Genomic DNA, 19,361 nt, shown 5'->3' with positions numbered 1-19,361 from the left:
GAGATGGAAAATGTGTTTTTGACACGACCCAAAAACACATTGAGTTAAAACAATGTATGTATGGTCTCTCTGAATATACTGCATTCACCCTCTGTCTGAAACGCTCCTCTCTTTCAGCCCTCCTTTCGAAAAAGCCCCCCTGTGGCATTATGGGTAGAGCAGCTGACGTAGTATAACGTGCAAGACACACACAGGACTTTTGTCCAGGAGACTGCACTGGACACCAACGTCCAGTGCAAAACTAAAATGAAAGTTGTGGGTCGTTAGTAACATGAGTTGTTAGCGTAGTTAATCACGGGACTTGTTTGAGTTGTTAGTCCCCTGTTGGTCGTGTTTGTCAGTAAAGTTCACCTCCACCACGCTCATTTCCTAAACCTAAGGGATGGTGTTGCCTAAACCTTAGTTCCTGTGAAGGAAAAAGCACCATGCATGTAACTTGCATGCTTATATTGACAGCCCAAAGAAGTCCAAAACTGCATTATTTGATGCGTTGGTGTGAGAATGTGTTGTCTAATGAGTCTGCACGTGACATAAGACGGGTGAGCTGAATCTGAATGGCTTGTTGAATCACACAAAAAACTGACTGGATGTCGTCTTTCATAGTTTATGGGTTGGTAGGCACTTAAGATACCCAAATGTATGTATGTGCACACGCACTGAAAAAGGGGAGTTTTTCATGATATGTCCCCTTTAAGAAATGCTTATGTCTATTTTTTTATCTATTTTATTATTTTTTAGGATGAAATAATCTTGAATAACGGTGCACTTTTATTTTGAACTATAGGCTAAATGAGAAGAGTTGAAACCACGATGAGCATTCATGTTCTTGGTATATATTAGTGTTGAGCTCAAGTGATTGTTAGGACATAGGTGTTATGGGAATCCTCCCAGCATGCAACTTGGCTAACAGATTCATGGACATAGAGTAAGTCTAATTTGCTGTGTTCATGCATCGTTACTGCTGAAACGGTTAAATAACCATGAGCCTGCTAAAAAATTATGAAATCTGCTTTTAAAATGCTCTTCATGAGTTTCATCTTACCTCATAACTGTGAGCCATACTCACACCCAATCCACTCTATGCATACACTGCTGTTGTCAATACCTAAAATCAGTTTATACAGCAGGAATAAATGGAGTTCAGTGGATCGTGAATAGCATCAGTTTCTTCCAACTTTTGGAACCAACACCTGAGATGCTCACGTGTGGGCGGACGGCACCTCCTGCTGGCTGAACATGCCACGACCGGCTCATCCAGTCAAATGGCAGATTAAATGGATGTAGTGGTCCCCAATTTGCTCAATAAATATAGTTATATATAAATATGTGCTCTGGTAAGAAGCCGTTTTGTTTGAGGATTTTAAAAAAAGTACTTCTTTCCCTTGAAATTATTAAAATATAAGCTAACATACAGAAATTTTTTTTCCAGTCATGGTATTTAAAAACAATGTGGTGAACACAGAATGGCAAGGGACAAGTGGTAAAGGCAATTAAGGTATAAGTTTAATATTTTTTTTAAAGAATGCATATACAAAGAACAAAGACTTTCGACAGAGCATTTGGTTTTGCACCAAAACAACAACAGGTTATAATAATTATACTGACTTGGGCTGGAAATCGACCCAACTCTAAGCCACCAGTAAAGAAGAACAAGAACCAACCGATCACACGTCATCTCAACAGCCTCTGCCGTATCAACCAATCACAGCTTTTCCTTGGTATAAACTGGCAGGAAAGAGTTCAGAGGAGTTCCCACCCCTAAATGTAAAAGGAGTCAAAGTAACCTTTTTTTTTTTATATATTTATTTATATATATATATATAAAATAAAAAAAACAGCACGAACAAAAAATAATGAAGAAAAAAAAAAATTGTTTTGGTAAAAACACCTGGAGCCTACATCAACTTCGTGTGCCAGCTTACATTATAATTACATCTGTTCACCCTCATCACTTAGAACGGGGACCAAGGGCTCGGCTACATGCAGCACCGTGTGACCTTTGAACGGGTACAGCAGAGCGGACAGACACGCGGCCTGGAGGCACAGACCTCTGGTGGAAAGGCTGCCAGTGCACTCCAAGGGACTGTTTCTTGTTTTGTTGCATGGACGTCTCTGCTGTGCCTGTTCTAAGTGTGAGGGGATGAGAATGTTCAAACAGCATCCTGCTTCACCCGTCCATGGTCCCCCCCCCCCCCCCCCCGGCAACGCATCAAGAGCACACCGCTTGCTCTGCTAACACTGTTTAAGTTCCCTGCATCTAAAAAGGCCCAATTCCTTGCGGTCCACTGACCCGTTGCTACTGGACGCCTTTTAAGCTCTTCAAGTGGTTACCACGCTCCAAATGGACACTAGATGGCAATATCTACTCATTCAATTACCTCTGAGAGCTGTGTGGAGGTTTAGCCATATTGCTGAGTCCTGTCAGACCTAGTCTCCATAGTGGTTAGGAGCGCATCTATCTGGAACATGGAATAAATATCTCAGACATGTCATGTGTTTGAGGAGAAAAAGAAAGGGGGGGAGGGGGGTAACAAACGCTACTTTTGTTAGCATTTCTTCGGGTAGCGCTGAGAAAGAAACGTAAGGATCGGCTGACGAGTGTTGTCGTCAACGGAGGAGGGGGGGGGCGTCAAGCGTGAGCAGCCACTGGGCGGGCAGCTGAGGGGGTCTGGGGGGGCTGGGCTTATATCCATGGGCATCTAAAAAGTTGTTCGGGCCACAACACTGACGGAAAGCTGGACAGAGTGAATTCTACTTGTGTGTGAGCTCTGTATCCGGACCCCTCGTCCTCAGGGCCCCCCGCAGCCTGGTCGGTCACAAGGGGCTGAAGCTTCTTATTATTGCAGAGAATTATGGGAAATTTTCCTTCTTTCTAGTCCTCTCTGTGGAGGGCAATGCCAACAACCAACCGCAGCAGAGCGAGGGGAAAGGAGGGGGTGTGGCTGCAGGGGGAGGGTGTGTGTGTGTGTGTGTATTTAAGATGTATGTATGTATGTATGTATGTGTGTGTGTGCGCTTCGAAAAGGGAGGAGCCTCTCATAGCAGCACACATTTGCGTTTCTTCTTGGGCTCTGGGGGCTCCAGTGCAGCCAATATCGCCTCATCAAACACATTCTTTAGGCCTTTCTGTGGACACAAACACACAAGCACAGGCTCAATTGAAGGGACAACACACACACACACACACACACACACACACACACACACACACACACAGGTCAAACAAAAAGGTAGAGCGAGGGGGGAGATAAACAATAAACAATAACAGCTTAAACAGAGGGAAAATAACTGGATGAGAACAAAAGTAAGTAGCGAGTCATAAGACAGTGGAGAAAATGTGCAGTTGGGGACAACAAAAATTCAACAAATATGTAAAATATTTCAAATCAGACATGTGACATCTGAAACCAAAAGGCAAGAAAACAAGAACGTGGAGGAAAAAGGGAGCGTGACCCCCCCCCCCAACAACAACACAAAAGCAAAATGGAAAAGTGAGCATTTTCACACCACGCCGACCTGTTTGTCTTTGACTTCCCAGCCTCTGCTCATCCAGATCCCAAATATGTAAAACAAAAATCACCACAACTTAGGTGTTCTCTCAGAGGTGAATGTGTTCTCTCTCTGAGCAGAGCTGCTTACAGCATGAGCTTGGTCATGTGAAGTAACCAGAGCTGCACTGTGCAGTGAACCAGTGAACCCCTCGGTGCTGTTTAACTCACTCTATTAAAGCGACTACATTCTGTGACAAAGCACTGGAAAAAGAAAGAGAGCGAGAGAGGAGAGCAAGTTCACTTGTCCTTTATTCATTCACTTCACAGGTAATTTCACACAAATATAGCTTCTTTTTTTTTTATTATTATCTGGACTTTCAAGACAGCAGGATGTGCACCACAAGTAATGGCTCGTGTGTCATATGTAAAGAACATTCGGGCCAAACAAGTCTGGAAGAAAGCGTTTTTCAGGAGATATGTGTAGCTTAGCTATGAACCAGAGCAATAAGACGGGACTATCATGTAGCAAACAGGGATGACGTCATTAAGTGCAAAACCATCCGGGGTGAAAAAAGGCGAGTCAGACGCCAAACACCCTCAGTTTAAAATGTCCATTCACACTGGATTTTAGCATGAGGATACTGTAACAGTCACATTCCACAGTACTCCCATTTTACAGTAAAAAACTGTTAATGGAGATTACAGTCTGAACACCGAGTATGATGGCAACCAAACAGCTGACAGTATCATACTGTAAAGCACAGTACTGTAATACTTTTTACAGTAATACACTGCTGTTGTAGATTACAGTAGCTACACTGTAGAATAACAGCTTCAGACTGTTGCAGCCAGTAGTTTACTGTAATTTAACAGCACCCTGTTAGTGGGGATGTTGTCAAGATGGCCAAACACTTCCTATATATGACTCACGTACATGAAAGTATGAAACCATAGTCACAATTCCCAAGTTCTGTGTAATCAGGGTACAACAGTATCAACAGTAATACAAACTATACATTAAAATGGAAGCTCTGTTTAGTGTTGGAATCAACCTCAGTGAGGAGCCAAACCCTCCCCGCATGAACTACTACTACAATACAGAGGGGAACGGCTGACTAAAACAATGGCCACATCCCAAATGACATCCTACATCCTCAGTGACACACCGCTTTACTGTTGGCCAGGGGCCAATTAATAAGCACGGGGCCCAAGGAGCAGAACTAGGAATAATACAGCGGTGAAGTTAGGGCTGGGTAGCTGGGTACTTTCAGGCTATGCATCAATATATGATATCTATCTCAATATTTTCATATTTTCTCTAAAATAACTGTTTGGTGGACCTACTGACGGACTTATTGAGTGAATGGGACATTGCATCCACTCAAAGGTCGCTTACATCTTGAAATCAGTTCTTAAACCGAGAAGCTTAACGCCAACGCAAGTTTAAAGCCGGCAGCTTAAAAATATTACGGGACAATTTGTAGTCGATGTTTGCAATCAAATCATTTACTACATCCCACGTAGAACAGGTCGCCATGCATCGAGTATATTCGATACATTGCTCACCTCTAGGTGAAGATTCATGATGTAAAACAAAGTCGGCCTAAATCCCTCCAGAGGTAAGACGTGACATACAATAGCACACCAAGCAGACCAAATGTCAGCAGTTGCAGGTGAGAAAAGGCAACAAGTGAAGTCATTGAAGTGATGAGGGGCCACGAGTCAGAGAATCAGCACATGAGAAGTTGTAGTGCACTCTCAATACAGAGCAGGGGTTAGATGAGCTGGGATTGGTCCACATTGCAAAAGCAGCACATGTAAATACATTGAGAGAGGAAAGGAGGGAGAGGAGGTGAATGAATGGAAAATGCCAAAAATAGTGGCGATCGGAGGAGGAGATGAGAGTGGTGGCACAGAGGAGGGTTAAAATATACAGCAATTCCCCTTTCTCTGCGTCTCAGGAGGCTCGAGGGCAGCTAGGATAGCTTCATCAAACACATTCTTCAGCCCTCGCTACAGCGGGAGGAGAGGGAAGAGAACAACAGCACAGTTAGCCCAGAAACACAGAGAGAGGAGGAGGAGGAGGAGGAGGAGGAGGAGGAGAAGGAGGAGAGGAACGTGGCAGAGCGAGGAGGAAAGTGTTTGTGTGAAATGCAGCGAGACGGTACGAGAGTCACAGGACGAGACGGCGGCGAGCTGATGAGCGTTCAAAGAGAGGCAGAGAGTCGCTGAACGGCGGGGCTATGGACAGAGTGCCGAGATCCCTCACGGGAAACAGGAAATGACATCAGCAGCTATGCAACAGTTGTGCCAGGGAGGGAAGGAGGAAGGAAGGGGCGGAGCAGAGGGGTGGGGGCTCCACCTCGATCCCATTAACACTATTGTTCTGTGCTCACTTCCCTCCTCCTGTTTCCAACAGACATGTTCTCCATTGAGCAGATAAACGCAGGAAAGCACCGACTGATTTATCAATCAGACAATCCAACACAAGTACTACGTACCACAATGCTAATGGTACTAATGGTAATTGATGTCGTCTACTCTTGGACTTAAACATTTCCACTAATAGCATAGAATTCATTAGATCTAGTCACACTTTGAAATGACTTCATATTGTAAACACTGTGAGCAGAAATTCATTTGCAAATCTCAGCCAACCGATTATGGAAACTGTATCTGACGGCTTTATTTGGTACTAAAATCAGTTACGTGCACCGTGCATGTGGAGCTCAGGGTAACCTGAACAGCTCCATCTTTTACATTCAGTATAACTGTTAGACCTGTGTAAGATAGACAGATCGTTTGTTTTCATGGACGGCTGAATGGTGCGTCACTTTAAATGTTGTCGCCGCAAGGAATTGTGGGGCGGCATTATCTTCTTTCCTTTGGTAAAGGAAGGTCCAGTGTTTCCTATGCTAAAGGAGCTAATAAAGGAAGCATTGAAGCACCTTTCCTTAACATTCAGAGAACTCAAACAGCTCTGATCATGGCGGCCACTTAGACACTTCTGGTCATTTCACTGAGTGAGGAACCTTCCAAAGCAAAAAGGACTTTTCCACTGCAGCCCAGGTGTAGGGAGCAGATCCCAGGACAGGGCCCACGGCCCACATCTACTGGCAGATTTCGAGGAAAAAAGTCAAAAAAAGAGACCAGATCAGGGTCACTCCCACTGGACCTTTGTTTTGGAGAGGTTTGTAGATCACACGTGGACTGACACTTCCTCACAAGAAACCCTACGATACTCCACTCTGAAGTTACAGATTCTACCACACACTCAACACACAGAAACCAGGAAGCACTCCGGTCTGAAAAAGCTCTTAACCATACGAAAAACATCTGGTGATCTATAATTAGCAACATCCTCTAGAACTAATCCAGCATGCACAGGCCTGGGGGACAATGTTCCTCTTTCCTCCTTTTCTTAGTTCTTGCCTTTGAGACGTGAATCGTGTGTATCCATGAGTGAGTGTATATACATGTATATATATATATATATGTGTGTATGTGTGTGTGAGACAGTATATATTCATATACATTACCTGTGTGAGGGCTGAACACTCCACGTATTTCACAGCCTTTAGGTCTCTCGCCAGCTTCTCGGCCGTCTCCGGAGTGATGGGCTTCTGCTTGTTCTTGGCCAGCTTCTCTATAGTGGACGGGTCATCCCGCAAGTCGATCTGAGTCCCAACTAGCAGGAATGGGGTCTTTGGACAATGGTGGGTAATCTCTGGAACCCACTGGACACACAAAAGACAGGGTCACGGGACGGCCGACACGCTGCGTCTCAATCATTGAACATCGGGCTTTTCATTAGTGAGCTTTCCTCCACACCGACTCAGGTTTGATCAGCCGTCAGTGGAGGTCACAATGTTCAGATCCAACACAAAAATAGTCTTTCTGAAATGATTAGAAACTACAGCTCTGTTCAAATATCCATTTCATTGTTAATATTAACGTTAATGTTCTTGAAGTGTGCGCCGTGCAGCTACGTTATCTAGAAGAATAGAAGCTTCTGTACGTCACAACATAGTGGGGAAAAGACCAGTGGCATGAGAATGAAGCATGGAGGGTTTGACTTGCCTTTTCTTTGACGTTTTCAAAGGAGGAGGGGGACACGACGGAGAAACAGACGAGGAACACGTCTGTCTGGGGATAACTCAGAGGGCGTAACCTGTCGTAGTCTTCCTGACCTAGAGACACCACATACACACACGTTTACCTCTCACTGTCTGGCCGTCATGTGGATTATAATCATCATCGTTACAGAACAAAGCGGGGGAACTCTGCTGGCAGAGTGATGCACAGCACCAGAACCACAAGGCACCTTCAGTCTTAAGTAAAACTGAAGGTGTGGGGTGGGGGGGGGCTGATTCTCTTCTTTTGCCATCACAATATATATATATTTATCCAACCAATGTGTTTATGACTGAAGTGTTTACTACCCCAGAGTAACACTGTGGGTAGTAAACACTTCAGTAATATTTAGGCTATATACTACTTAACAATAACAATCTTGGTAGCCTTACTAGTAACTGACATTGTCAAATAAATGTAGTGAAGTCAAAAGAACAATATTTCTCTCTGAGATGTAGTGGACTAGAAGTATAAAGTTACATAAAATGGAAATACCCACATAAAGTACAAGTATCTCAGAATTGCATTAAAGTACAGTACTTGAGTATCCTAAATGTACTTAGTTACATCCCACCACTGCTACAAAAAGAGCTACATTGTTCACAATGATCACATGAGTCTTCATAGATCTAGTCTCTTCATTTTGCTCTCAAAGTGATTCATTTAACTTTAAAATACTATTGTGTTTTTCACCCCGTGAGAGGGTTCGAGGTCCACATGCAGAGTCTCACATAATCCTGAACACACACCCTACGCCCACAAGAGATACATTGTGGATGGATGATAAAGGAAGAGCATTTTTTCCATGATTTCCATTCAAAGTCACATAAACACTTGACAGTAAATGTATATAATCATGACAATGTCTTGTTAGGAAACAGTTCCATGAAGTGGATGAACAGAACTGTTGGAAGAAGAAAGACATACCTGCTGTATCAAACAAGCCCAGAGTGTAGGGCTCTCCTCCGATCATTACAGTTACAGCATAGTTATCAAACACCTGCAACAGACCAAAAACAGTGAATGATGTATACATCTTACTCCCACAAGGGAGGACAGATAAGGTGTTGTTAAAATGTGCATATTCAATACATTTCAAACTGACTCAGGTTCTAGGTGATACGGCACAAAGCTGTCTAAGATTTGATCACACAGCAGGAGGTCAACCATGGTTAAGCAACACAAATCTTAAATATTAGTGAATTGTGCAGCAAGCTAACAGCCAGAAACATTAACAATATGAAATGGACTTACTGCTGAATTAATTTGATCACATGACAAACAGAGCTACACAGGTAGAGCATAGGAATCCCCACTCACCGTAGGAACGTATTCAGAGGGGAACTTGTTTGTGGTGTAGGAGATGAGCAGGCAGGTTTTACCCACCGCACCGTCCCCAACGACAACACACTTGATGGTCTGCATAGCTGCGTTTAACAGTCGTCGCTGCTCATTCAAGATGTGGGAGAGAAAAACAGAGGGAAACTTCATTAGTCGATGGCACTGCTTATTGCATTTAACATGTTCTCTGTTTCCTGCCCAGGCACCACGGATGTGACTTAGCTTATAGCTAACTGTGGTACCGCTAACAAGCTGCGCACTGGCCCTGTTGAATGGATGAGTTGGCTTTGCTAACTGTAAAGTCAGCCCGACCGAAGGTAAAAAAAACTATTTGAAGTCAGTTTAGCTGTAGAAGCGTTGCAAACCATGTTGATTTATTTTGGGGGGGACATTAAGCAGCTGCGTTGGACAGCATGGACATGTTATGTCAACAGGACATACAGGGGGGGGAACCAATAATCTGGGGGAGACCTTGGAAAGCACAACACCAGATGGCATTTTCATTAATGTCAATGGCAAACTGTTGGTAAAAGCACTTTTCGATAAAATTGTAGCCCGGCCTAAATCTGAAAATTGAGGGGACCCAAGTCCAAGACCCTGGGGAGATAACCCCGTCCAGTCACAGATCAATAACCTAACCTCTAGTCAATGGTAGTGTCCAGATGTCCAAATGAGGTTTTATAATTTAGGAGACTGAAGGATGATGTAGACCCACAGCTGGAGAAATGACACTGTAGAAATATGCTTCACACAATGCCATTAAACATCCTGTGGCTGTGCTAGCGTAGAATTATGGAAGAACACCAGATTAGGGTTTGACTCCTTTCCACTCAATTTTCCAAGAAACAGAGTGGAAATCAAATCATACTGGTGTTAGTCTGACTCTAGTATTGAAAGGTGTCATGGAACAACAGATTAGGGCCATCATGAAAGGACGTTGGAATATTCGTTGTTAAACACATAGAAATTCAAACTATTCAAATATCTATCGTTGCGCATTTTGTCCTTGACACCGTTTGCTAACTGGCCACAGCGCTCCACTTTGAGCTGAACTTTTAAACTTATCAATACGATACCTCCTCATTTCACAACACTTATCCAAATGAGGTGGCAGCTGGCTGCAGGGAGATCACAAGGAGATCGCCCCAAAGCTTCCTACTTGCTGTTGGCTGTATCATATGTCATTTCTGATAAATATCACAATATAAATCAGGATTTTCACTAGTGCATACAATGACCTGCTGGGGGAAAATAGTGGCGACTAGTGGAGACTCCTAATTCTCTAGGTTGGTGCTTAGCTAGCGTTATCTAGAGAACAGCTGATAATGCTAGCAAGCTACGGTCACTTAACGGTACTAAACAGACAGGTTGGGTTGCCCCCGGCCGCCAACCACAAAACAGACATACAGTGGGGGATAAAAGCAGTCGTCCTGCCGACTCTTTACTTCTCACACACCAACAAGCAGCGAGTGACAGTCAAGCTTTCGTACAATAAGCTCCGCTTCATTGGATGCAAGGCACCTTACATCAACAGGGCAGAAGCAAGTTGCTATAAAAAACCAGTAAGAAAGTAGGAAATGCTTGAATGTCCGGCCATCCAGCAGACAGCTCTGATAGTGTTCTGTTTGAAATATTGACAGGCCAACCACAGATCATAGGATCCTCTGCTAATATTTTACTGGATTTTATATTTACAAATAACAATGCATTAAAAATAGGGTCACAACTTGTCAATATGTTCACGATTAAGTTCAATGCTGCTGAGGTGGCAAAAAGCTCACAGAGTTGAACCAGACACACAATGCAGTTCACAAGTGAAGCTGCTTCACTGCTCAGCTCTCTACTGAGCAGCAGACCAGTGAGCCCAGTGACTAAAGACATGGCTGGAACTGGAATCTGAGCACTTAGTAGCACACAGAGAAACTACTCTAAAAGTAACTGTGAACTCAAGGCCTTCGTCAGAATCCTAACAGCAACATGGTCGTTTTTTTAAGTTTGCCCTTCACTTGCACCCTAACAAGTACCTTCCCTACAAGAAACCATAACAGGCCTTTTTCACACCACACAGTTTGACTTATCATGGTATGAAAAGCACAGGTGTTACTAATGACATTAACGATGGCTTTGTTCTATTCCCGTGTTCCAGAAAGCCATGACAGTGTGACAGTGAGCCGGCAAGAACCGTACTAAGGATCCCCGAAAACTAAAGCAGCTACATAGAATTCAGTTAAAGCATCAAACCAGCTGCTTATCTTTTTAATAATAGTACATTGATTGTTTTTAAGTTTTGCACTGCTGGACAGAAAAACTGATCATCTGAAAATCAGTTGGAAACAGCCATTTTTCACCATTTATAAATAATGATTAATTGAGAAAATAATCTGCATATTACTTGATGATGAAAATCTTTAGTTGCAGCCTGCATTCATGCACTTGTCCCATGTTAAAAACCCTTCAATAAAAAAGGCCAACAAGACCAGAGAAACAACAAACAATAAAAGTTGAGCGTGGGTCATTGTCTGTAACAATGTGATGCATCGTGGAGCATTGTGCATTTAGAGACAACGCGCTATATGTAGTATGTGGAGCACAGCATTCCCCTGTTCCTCCTCCACACGGTACAGTATGTCAGTGCCAAGCCACTGCAGAGCTCTGCACCACGGGGCGGGGCGGGGACGCGTCCGTCACTGAATGCAAATTGTATTTAATTCTTCTTCTCCTGTTGTGGAGTAATCTGATTAGTCCCAGTATGTTCCTGGTGGGAGCTGGGACAGGAAGCAGAGGGGCATTTCTTACGACCTACTTCAAACAGCTCTTTTCTTAAATAAGGTCAAAACTCCAGACTTCTGTCAAAAGTGTCCAATGTTGCTGACCGCTAACAACAAACTATTTCCCCCAATAAATGTTTTCTGTATTAACCGCAGGGCAAAAATGAAATCATAACAAGAAACACCTGGTCAAGAAGTACAACGTTTTCCTGTACCAGACATTGTGGTGGAGTACTAAACAAAAAAATGGGATTAAAGCGTAGAGCTGCTTCTGGTAATGGCCACCTAATAGATTACGCTCGTGCGGGCGGCCCAGACGGAGGCGCAGACCCAACAGCTTGCAACCTTGAGTAAAGGCCCGTTTCTTTAATGCTTCAGAGAGGTTTCCACCTCTGTAGACTAAACTGGGCAGCGACGAAGGGAAAATATACATGTGAAAAGGTTACAGCCCGCCACTAGACACAATTAATAAAACAGGGCATTTGCACAGCAGACTTTGATATGAAGACAAGCTCACCACGTGAAGTCCAAAATCCTCTATGTGCAAAGAATGAAGACACAGGATGTGTAATATCGCTGGGTTCATCTGTCTGTTACAGTCGAGGCTTTGTTTGCTTCCAGACAGTAAGCCGTTACGCGTAACTTCTAGAACCGTGTTCAAAATATGACGGGCCGGTGCGATTGCTGATGTGTGATTATAATGGGACATTCTGTAGGACAAGTGGAGCTGTGGAGGTCCCTTTGCAGGCGTTCAGACTCCACTACTGCCGAGAACCCTTGAACCTTTTCAAACTGGGAACAGGGCAACAGACAGCGACCAAAGTGAGAACTTGAGTTACAATTTCACCTGGTCGCATTCACGCGAGTGCATGATGATGACAATTATTGATGATCGTTGATAACCCATGCAGCAGCATAGATATCGCCTGCTGTCTGTTATAGCCTCAACTCCTTTCTTGGCTGATTCCAATTTTTTTTTTTTGTATTCTGAATTGTGGACTTTGGTCCATTGTGATTTTCTTTCTAAGAACGATAATTGACAACACAGCTCCAGACTGACTTCCTTTTCCCCATCCTCCCAGAACCGTCCTGAAAAATAATTATAACCGTCCCGAAGTCCATGTACAATGTTAACTTATTGTCATCTATAGTGGTTATTTGAATAACGCACACAATTTGAATGATAAGTAAATAAATGATTATACTTGCTTTGATTTTCAAATCGAGTAGTTTTAATTGTATATTGTAAGCTGCTTAGAGCTCATCAAGTTAAACAGGTCATCAGTCCTTTCTAATATCTTGTTTGTATTGCTTTGAAAACATATCCTTCAAATAACTATATGTATTCAAGTTTCTCGCCAAAAAAAAACAACTTTATGAGATTACATTTAAAGACGTCATGATGGCATTATAATAATAAAGTAACTTTTTTTCAAATCACATATCAAATCGCAATCTTTGTCTAAATAAAGAGGATAATTTTCATACATCATTCACCCTTGTAGACATTACTTCTACTGGATTGTTGCAGCGTCTGAATGAAGAGGTGGGAAAATGCAGTAAACTTCCAACAAGCAAGAGAAGTTTGCAATTACAAAGAATGCATCCAAATTGTCTAGATGCAAAGCAGCCATATTAAGTGTTGTTTTAATCACCTAACTTTAGATGGGCCCTTACTGGGTTGGGTAGTCAGATGATCTTCAACTTTCCAACATACAAAAAATTAATAATCAAAGAAAAGCTGTGCAAACCAATTGTTCGGCAAGGAAAAGCCCTGCCATTGTCTGGAGGAATCCTTTTACCACAGTATCACTGCCTGGTGATGGCCGTTACATCCACACAACAGTGTGTGAACAGAAGTATCGCACTGACCTGCAGGGCTCGTCTATTTCATGGAGCAATATGTGACCGAGGGAAGCGTAGAACTTCTTCTAATGGGAGTAGTTCTGAATCATTTGACAAACTCTTAAACCAAACACCCCAGGAAGACGATGGCAGAGGGCAACACAGGGCGACTGGCTGCAGCTGCAATAATGCTTCGAGACTTAATCCACGCGTTTGTAGGCCAGCGAGCACTCTGAGGGGCAGGCCAGCCTGAAGAGTAGTAGTGAAAGCAGCTGACATTCACAACATCATAAACTACTAAGATCAACTCTGTGAACTAAACACGGCGTCTAACGAGAAGTTTTGCAAGACTCCGATAAGCTCACGAGACCTGACCGGTGTGCATTTCTACTGTGAATGGAATAGCATTACTCCTACCAGCCAGAGAAACACACATCACTGCATCCTCACAGCTTCATGGGGGCAGGTCGTAATTTATTAAACCTTTCCTCAATAGTTGGTCAAGCTTCCTGCTAAGTTCATCTGAAACAAAGATTTCAGCCGTAAAGAGGAGAATGCTGGTACATGTGGCCGTTTGATACTTGACACACGCAGACTCCAAGTCAAAGTGATAAATCCCAAGCAATGTATATTAATTTTCTATTGCATTAGTGTCCTCGTATTTCATGACACGTCTCAGTATGCAACTACGAGATCAAGCTGTATGTGTAACGTTAATGAAACATTACATAACAGGAACGTTTTGAGATCGAACCGGAGAGACTGCTATTGCTAACAGCTCCCGGCAGAGCGGCTATATTTTGGCCGCATCCTCGGCCTCAATCTGGCCTCATTTCCTGCCGGTTGTTTAAACGAACTCACGTAGCGGTCCCCCTTTTTTTACCCAGTCAATACTGTAAACCTTTGCCCTAGCACACCAACATTAACGTTACAATATGCAACTGTTTTATAATCCGACACCATGCTTAGAATAAAAAAGTAACATCACGGAGCGTTTGTTACGCCCGTTTCATTCAGCTCGTTAACCAGCTAGCCGCTAGTTAGTAACCAGTTACATCTTTTGCAATTTACTGCTTTAGCGTTAATATTAGGCAAAGGGATAAAACATTCTCACAACGCTTAAATCGACAATACATTAGAAGTGAAATATTGCTGTCACACAGCCCGGAGAGGTTTATTTTAAATCCTAATGTTTAGACTGCCTGCTTGCTTTGCTAACTAACGGACTGTCTTCTTCAATTAGCTCGCCAAGCTAACAGGCTGAGCTAACCTTAGCGGCTGCTGTTGTTGAATGAGCTATTATAATTCGAAAGTCACAACTCATGTACAACAGATGCACAACATAGAGGACGTTGACAGCATTTAACATAAAAACAAACTAGATATAGCCCAATAGCAATAAGAAAATATTTTTTCCGTACCGTATCCTCTATTTGTGTCTTTACGCCGGGCGTTGGCAGCTCCGCGCTAGGGGCTTCCCAGTCAACAGTACAGGGACACGTTGCGTGCGTAGTGCTGTACTACGTCATTACGTTAATCGATTGGGGTACAATCGGCCTACTTTTCTATAGCAATAAAGAAACAAGCAAGTAGCATAAATGTTTTATGTCTGTGGCCCAAGATAGAAGAATACAGGTCTTTTGTGGTAGTTATCTAAAACTACATTTCAACTTGTGGAAAAAACTAACTACAGCTAAATAGTGCAGTTTGGGGAAATAGCTTTTGATGTGACAAAGTTACCCTCACCTTGCATGCAGAATAACACTCAAGCAATACGACCCCATCTCTCTTTATCTTATTTTAGTCATTTCAAGCTTGGCAAATCTAACACATCCCAAAATGTCTCAATGAACAATTTAGACATGCTTGATTTTTGCTCTACTAGATTTGTTGAATTTAATTCATAAAGCAATCTTTAAGTCATTTTACACTGTATCAAAAAGTATTATACTCCTTACCTCAGTTTCATTACACAAAATGTAAAAACTATAGAAGGTCCTACAAAAAAAAAAAAAAAAAAAGTCTTATCCATTTTCTTTCAAGTAAAAGTGCTTCAGTTTATATTGCATTTGGAGCTGTATGAGTTTGACCTACATAAACACATTGCAATAGTGCTTTCTGCCACTAGGGGGCACAGTAGCCAAATGATATGCACGCAAACAATAGTGATATTATTCACATTTAGTGAAATAAGTCAAAATACAAACAGCTGTAGGAAAAAAAAAAAAAGATTTATTCTCAAAACCACGTGTTAGAAATAAACACGTACAATATTCATGTTGTATAAACAAACATACTCAACACCAATTTGCAAAAACAAAACAAGGCGGTTAACATTTCTTTCCAAGAAAGGTAAGATGTGTAGGTGTCGCCGCTGTCCTAGACGGTCACACTCTGCAGCAAGGTAATGTTGTCTCCTTTCAACATGACCCTCCCTGGGAGACACGAGGGGAACAAATAAGAGTGGAGGCGGATCAGAAGAGCGAGATGACGGATGTTAAGAGATACAAAGAGTCACTTCACTTTAGGACAAAGCACTGAGCGCCCATCAAGTGTGCACAGACGACAGGGAACCGAGTGTCAGTAGAATGTTTCGTCTTCTTACAGCTCAGCTGTGTTCAGGAGGTAACGTACAAGCCAAAAAAGGGGCTTCAAGAAACAATATGCCAGGCTTTATCAACCACCATCTATAGGCACTTTCAGCAACATAAAAAACACTTTCTACTTCCTGGGAGACAGGGTATTGCTTGTTTTGGTTTGATAAGATGTCATTAGTTCATTCCCAAATTTATCTACAGTGGTTTTAATAAACCCATAGTCAGCTTGTGTGTTTTGCTTACTCTGAAACAGTGCCAGCACTGCAAAGTTTTGGGATGACAATCTTTTTTTTTTTTTTTTTTTAAATTGTGATTTGGGGTGGCACGATACATATGTTTTCAGTTTAATTCATTGTCTCCACAGCAGATATTTTGACTTGTCATAACAGCAAACGCACAGGTGTAACAGATTGCACACACAACACACACTGGAACCGGCTCACCTAAATGGAATGCAGATGTTTAATGTTGAAAAATCACACCCGTGACAGTGTCAAGTGTGCAGACATTCACGTGTACAAATCAGTGCTAAACACAGGGACAAAGCTACAAAACATATCAAAATGTATTTATTACCCAGCGGCTTCCTGTTCTTGGTCTTCATGTGGACCTCCTCGGCATCATCTAGGACCAGGTTCATGTACTCATCAAAACCCTTAAGACAGAGAGGGAACCGTTATGCATGAACATTTTCAGATTCTTATCCTAAATCCCTCATATTTGTCCATGAGGCTTGATCGCATTACATTCAACAACTGCACAAATTCGTCGTAAATTGCTTGTTTCAACTTTATGAACCACCGGTTCGGGATGTTTGCGTTTATGAGATTTGAACATCAGCATTATGTACATAGTTCCACTTAGTTTGTGGGCAGATGTCATTCATAAACATTAACCCTGTGAGTAAAAACAAGTCATGTTGTATGACATCTGCAGATGTCATACATAGAAATGTGTACAAAAGAACAAATCTATCAGGCGGACCATAACCCTAACCATGGGAGGCAGTTAAATGCATCCAGTTTTTGTCAATTCTTCTTTATGATATTACTGAATAAATCCCCCCCCCCCCCCCTTACCACATTTGCCTGTGATTAAAAAAAGTATCCTTTCAATCATAAAAGTGTACATTTGTAGTTAGTTGTTGAGTAAGTATTGATAGTAAGTGTTATACACAGCGCCCCGGTGTTTACAGCGATGAGAGTTTGAACAGTCTGAACCAGGCTACGGTTAGTGCACGGCGGATTCCCTGGTGTAAACATCCGTTTGCCAGCTCTGATAAAGACAAAGCTAAAGCAAATTATTAAAACGAGAAGGGTAAGAAGTTATACTTTAGTTTTACACCGTTAATTTAACTGTAAACATTACATGATTGTATATACTAACAGAATGTTAGAGAAAATGTGTCAGGCAGTGGACAGTTACACCAGAGAAGTGGTTAGGCCACCATGTCACCACCACCACCTGCATGTAGCTTATTGCCAATAGACAGGGTTTTAGTGGTAAAAACAGGTCCAACAGAGAGACTTCTTCTCTAGTAGAACAAATAACTTGTGGACTCTAGTCCGAGTCTGATCATTGGTTGTTTTTCTTGTGTTTTTTGCATCTTGATGTTGATTATGTTAATCACCCTTTAACAACTTTCTCAGATTCTTCAACTTTAGTGTAGAATGTCCTCCAGACCCTTCAGCCTACTTACTGATCATATTCAACGACTACACTACATAGTCCATCAGCCATGCATTAATGAATTGACTGTGGGAATGAAGTTTTCCTTCACGTTGTACTACAGTTTGATGAAAATAGAAGAGAGCAAAAGGATAACTTACAATGATGCAGCCCTCTATCCGCATGTTCACCTGTTCATACAACCAGACCTGGATCCGTGAGCGCTGGGAATGAGAGATGAGAATTCCATTTTAACCATAAATCATACAACACAAATCAGAATAAACTGTGGGGGGAATAAAAGTTTAACTAAATACTTACATTTTGTAGATACCTGAAAATTAGGTTCTGATACTTGGAGTCAAGGAAATTCAAGTTTATAGAGCAAACACACGCACGAGATAAACATGTTCACCATAAAGAGTGATTGCACATAACGTTAAAAGGCTTCCGATGACTTTTCAGACTTCTCCAGGCTGCAGCACGTTTAACATTAGAAAAACTGTGCTGAACCAGTCAATGTAATAAAACAACTTACTGACGCCACTTCACCTAAAACATATTTTTCATTAGATATCGAACCACTAATCCAAGCAACAATTCCTTTGTACATCAGAAAGCCTCACAGTAGAACACCGGAATAGTTGAATGCTGTTTGGCGTGCTATGGGTAACGTTTAGCAACATAGCTTAGAGCGGCTATGTTTACTAACTGGTTATTTGAATGAATGCACTTCAAAAAACCATAATTAATTCCCACGGTGTTTTAAACTAATAACATGTTTTCAATAAGTCGTTATCTAATCACATAGCTCTGCTAAAACTCGCTCCTCGTTCACAACACGGGAAATTAATGACTAGCTAGCAAGCTAATGAGAACGGTTAGCCTAGCTGCTAAGCTACTGTAGCAAGATTTAACCGCGTCTTTAACACAAAAGGATACGATGGGCTGCACCATAACCTTCTGGACCTTCTGTCCTTGTCCTCTGTACGCCATTCTTCCAAGAAAATACCAGCGGTAGGTATTTATTTAAAAAATTGCACCGTTTTATTAGCGTGCACGTCAACGACACACTCACGTTGTGAGGTTGCTTTGCTATAATGGCGGTTATCTTCCGCGTGCTGGTGCCGGTTATAATAAAGACGTCGCATGGTTTGTAACAGCGCCCCTGCGGTAGGAGGTCACTACTGCACCGACGTGTTGCTCCACAGACAGGCATTTACATGTTTGCACGTGCATACAGACAGTATTAACGTGTGCACGCGCATACATTTACTTTGGAAAGCTATTGACAAAAAATGGAAAAAATGATCTATTCACAACGCATGATATAATAGCTACTGCAATAGATACTGCAAATATATGTATTTATATATATACATATATATTTTTTTCTTTTTGTTGTCATTTACATGACTTCAAAAACAAATGTTGGTAATCGTAAGCATTGAGAGCAGCCTCTTGCTGGCTGTCATGGTGCACTGTCTGGACAATCCATCTGTGCTCTGCAGAAAGCT

At 42.2% G+C, this 19,361-nt stretch overlaps 2 protein-coding genes across 3 annotated transcripts; both read right to left on the bottom strand.

Moving 5' to 3' along the window:
- Positions 1-1,481: 1,481 nt before the first annotated feature.
- cdc42 (cell division cycle 42) lies at positions 1,482-15,700 on the bottom strand. 2 transcript variants are annotated; one of them, XM_031875922.1, is made up of 6 exons: positions 15,001-15,100; positions 8,946-9,071; positions 8,553-8,625; positions 7,572-7,681; positions 7,031-7,228; positions 1,482-3,126 (listed from the first exon to the last, which is right to left on the bottom strand). In XM_031875922.1, exons 2-6 carry the CDS (start codon positions 9,048-9,050, stop codon positions 3,037-3,039), a joined length of 576 nt encoding a protein of 191 aa, XP_031731782.1. In that variant the 5' UTR covers positions 9,051-9,071; positions 15,001-15,100; the 3' UTR covers positions 1,482-3,036. The 2 variants fall into 2 exon arrangements, with proteins under 2 accessions (XP_031731782.1, XP_031731783.1); XM_031875923.1 differs by lacking the exon at positions 1,482-3,126 and adding an exon at positions 3,783-5,504 and having other exon boundaries at positions 15,001-15,700.
- A 91-nt stretch (positions 15,701-15,791) lies between these two features.
- On the bottom strand, positions 15,792-18,936 carry snrpe (small nuclear ribonucleoprotein polypeptide E). The gene is made up of 5 exons (XM_031875924.1): positions 18,787-18,936; positions 18,166-18,192; positions 18,006-18,068; positions 16,753-16,831; positions 15,792-16,014 (listed from the first exon to the last, which is right to left on the bottom strand). The coding sequence occupies exons 1-5, from the start codon at positions 18,838-18,840 to the stop codon at positions 15,959-15,961; spliced, it is 279 nt and encodes a 92-aa protein (XP_031731784.1). The 5' UTR covers positions 18,841-18,936; the 3' UTR covers positions 15,792-15,958.
- Between the last annotated feature and the right edge of the window lie 425 nt (positions 18,937-19,361).

The sequence above is a fragment of the Anarrhichthys ocellatus genome, unplaced genomic scaffold (genome assembly GCF_004355925.1).
Source record: "Anarrhichthys ocellatus isolate YVR2014 unplaced genomic scaffold, GSC_Weel_1.0 scaffold100, whole genome shotgun sequence".
In the NCBI taxonomy this organism is placed as follows: domain Eukaryota; kingdom Metazoa; phylum Chordata; class Actinopteri; order Perciformes; family Anarhichadidae; genus Anarrhichthys; species Anarrhichthys ocellatus.
This window is presented reverse-complemented; position numbering and strand designations above follow the sequence as displayed.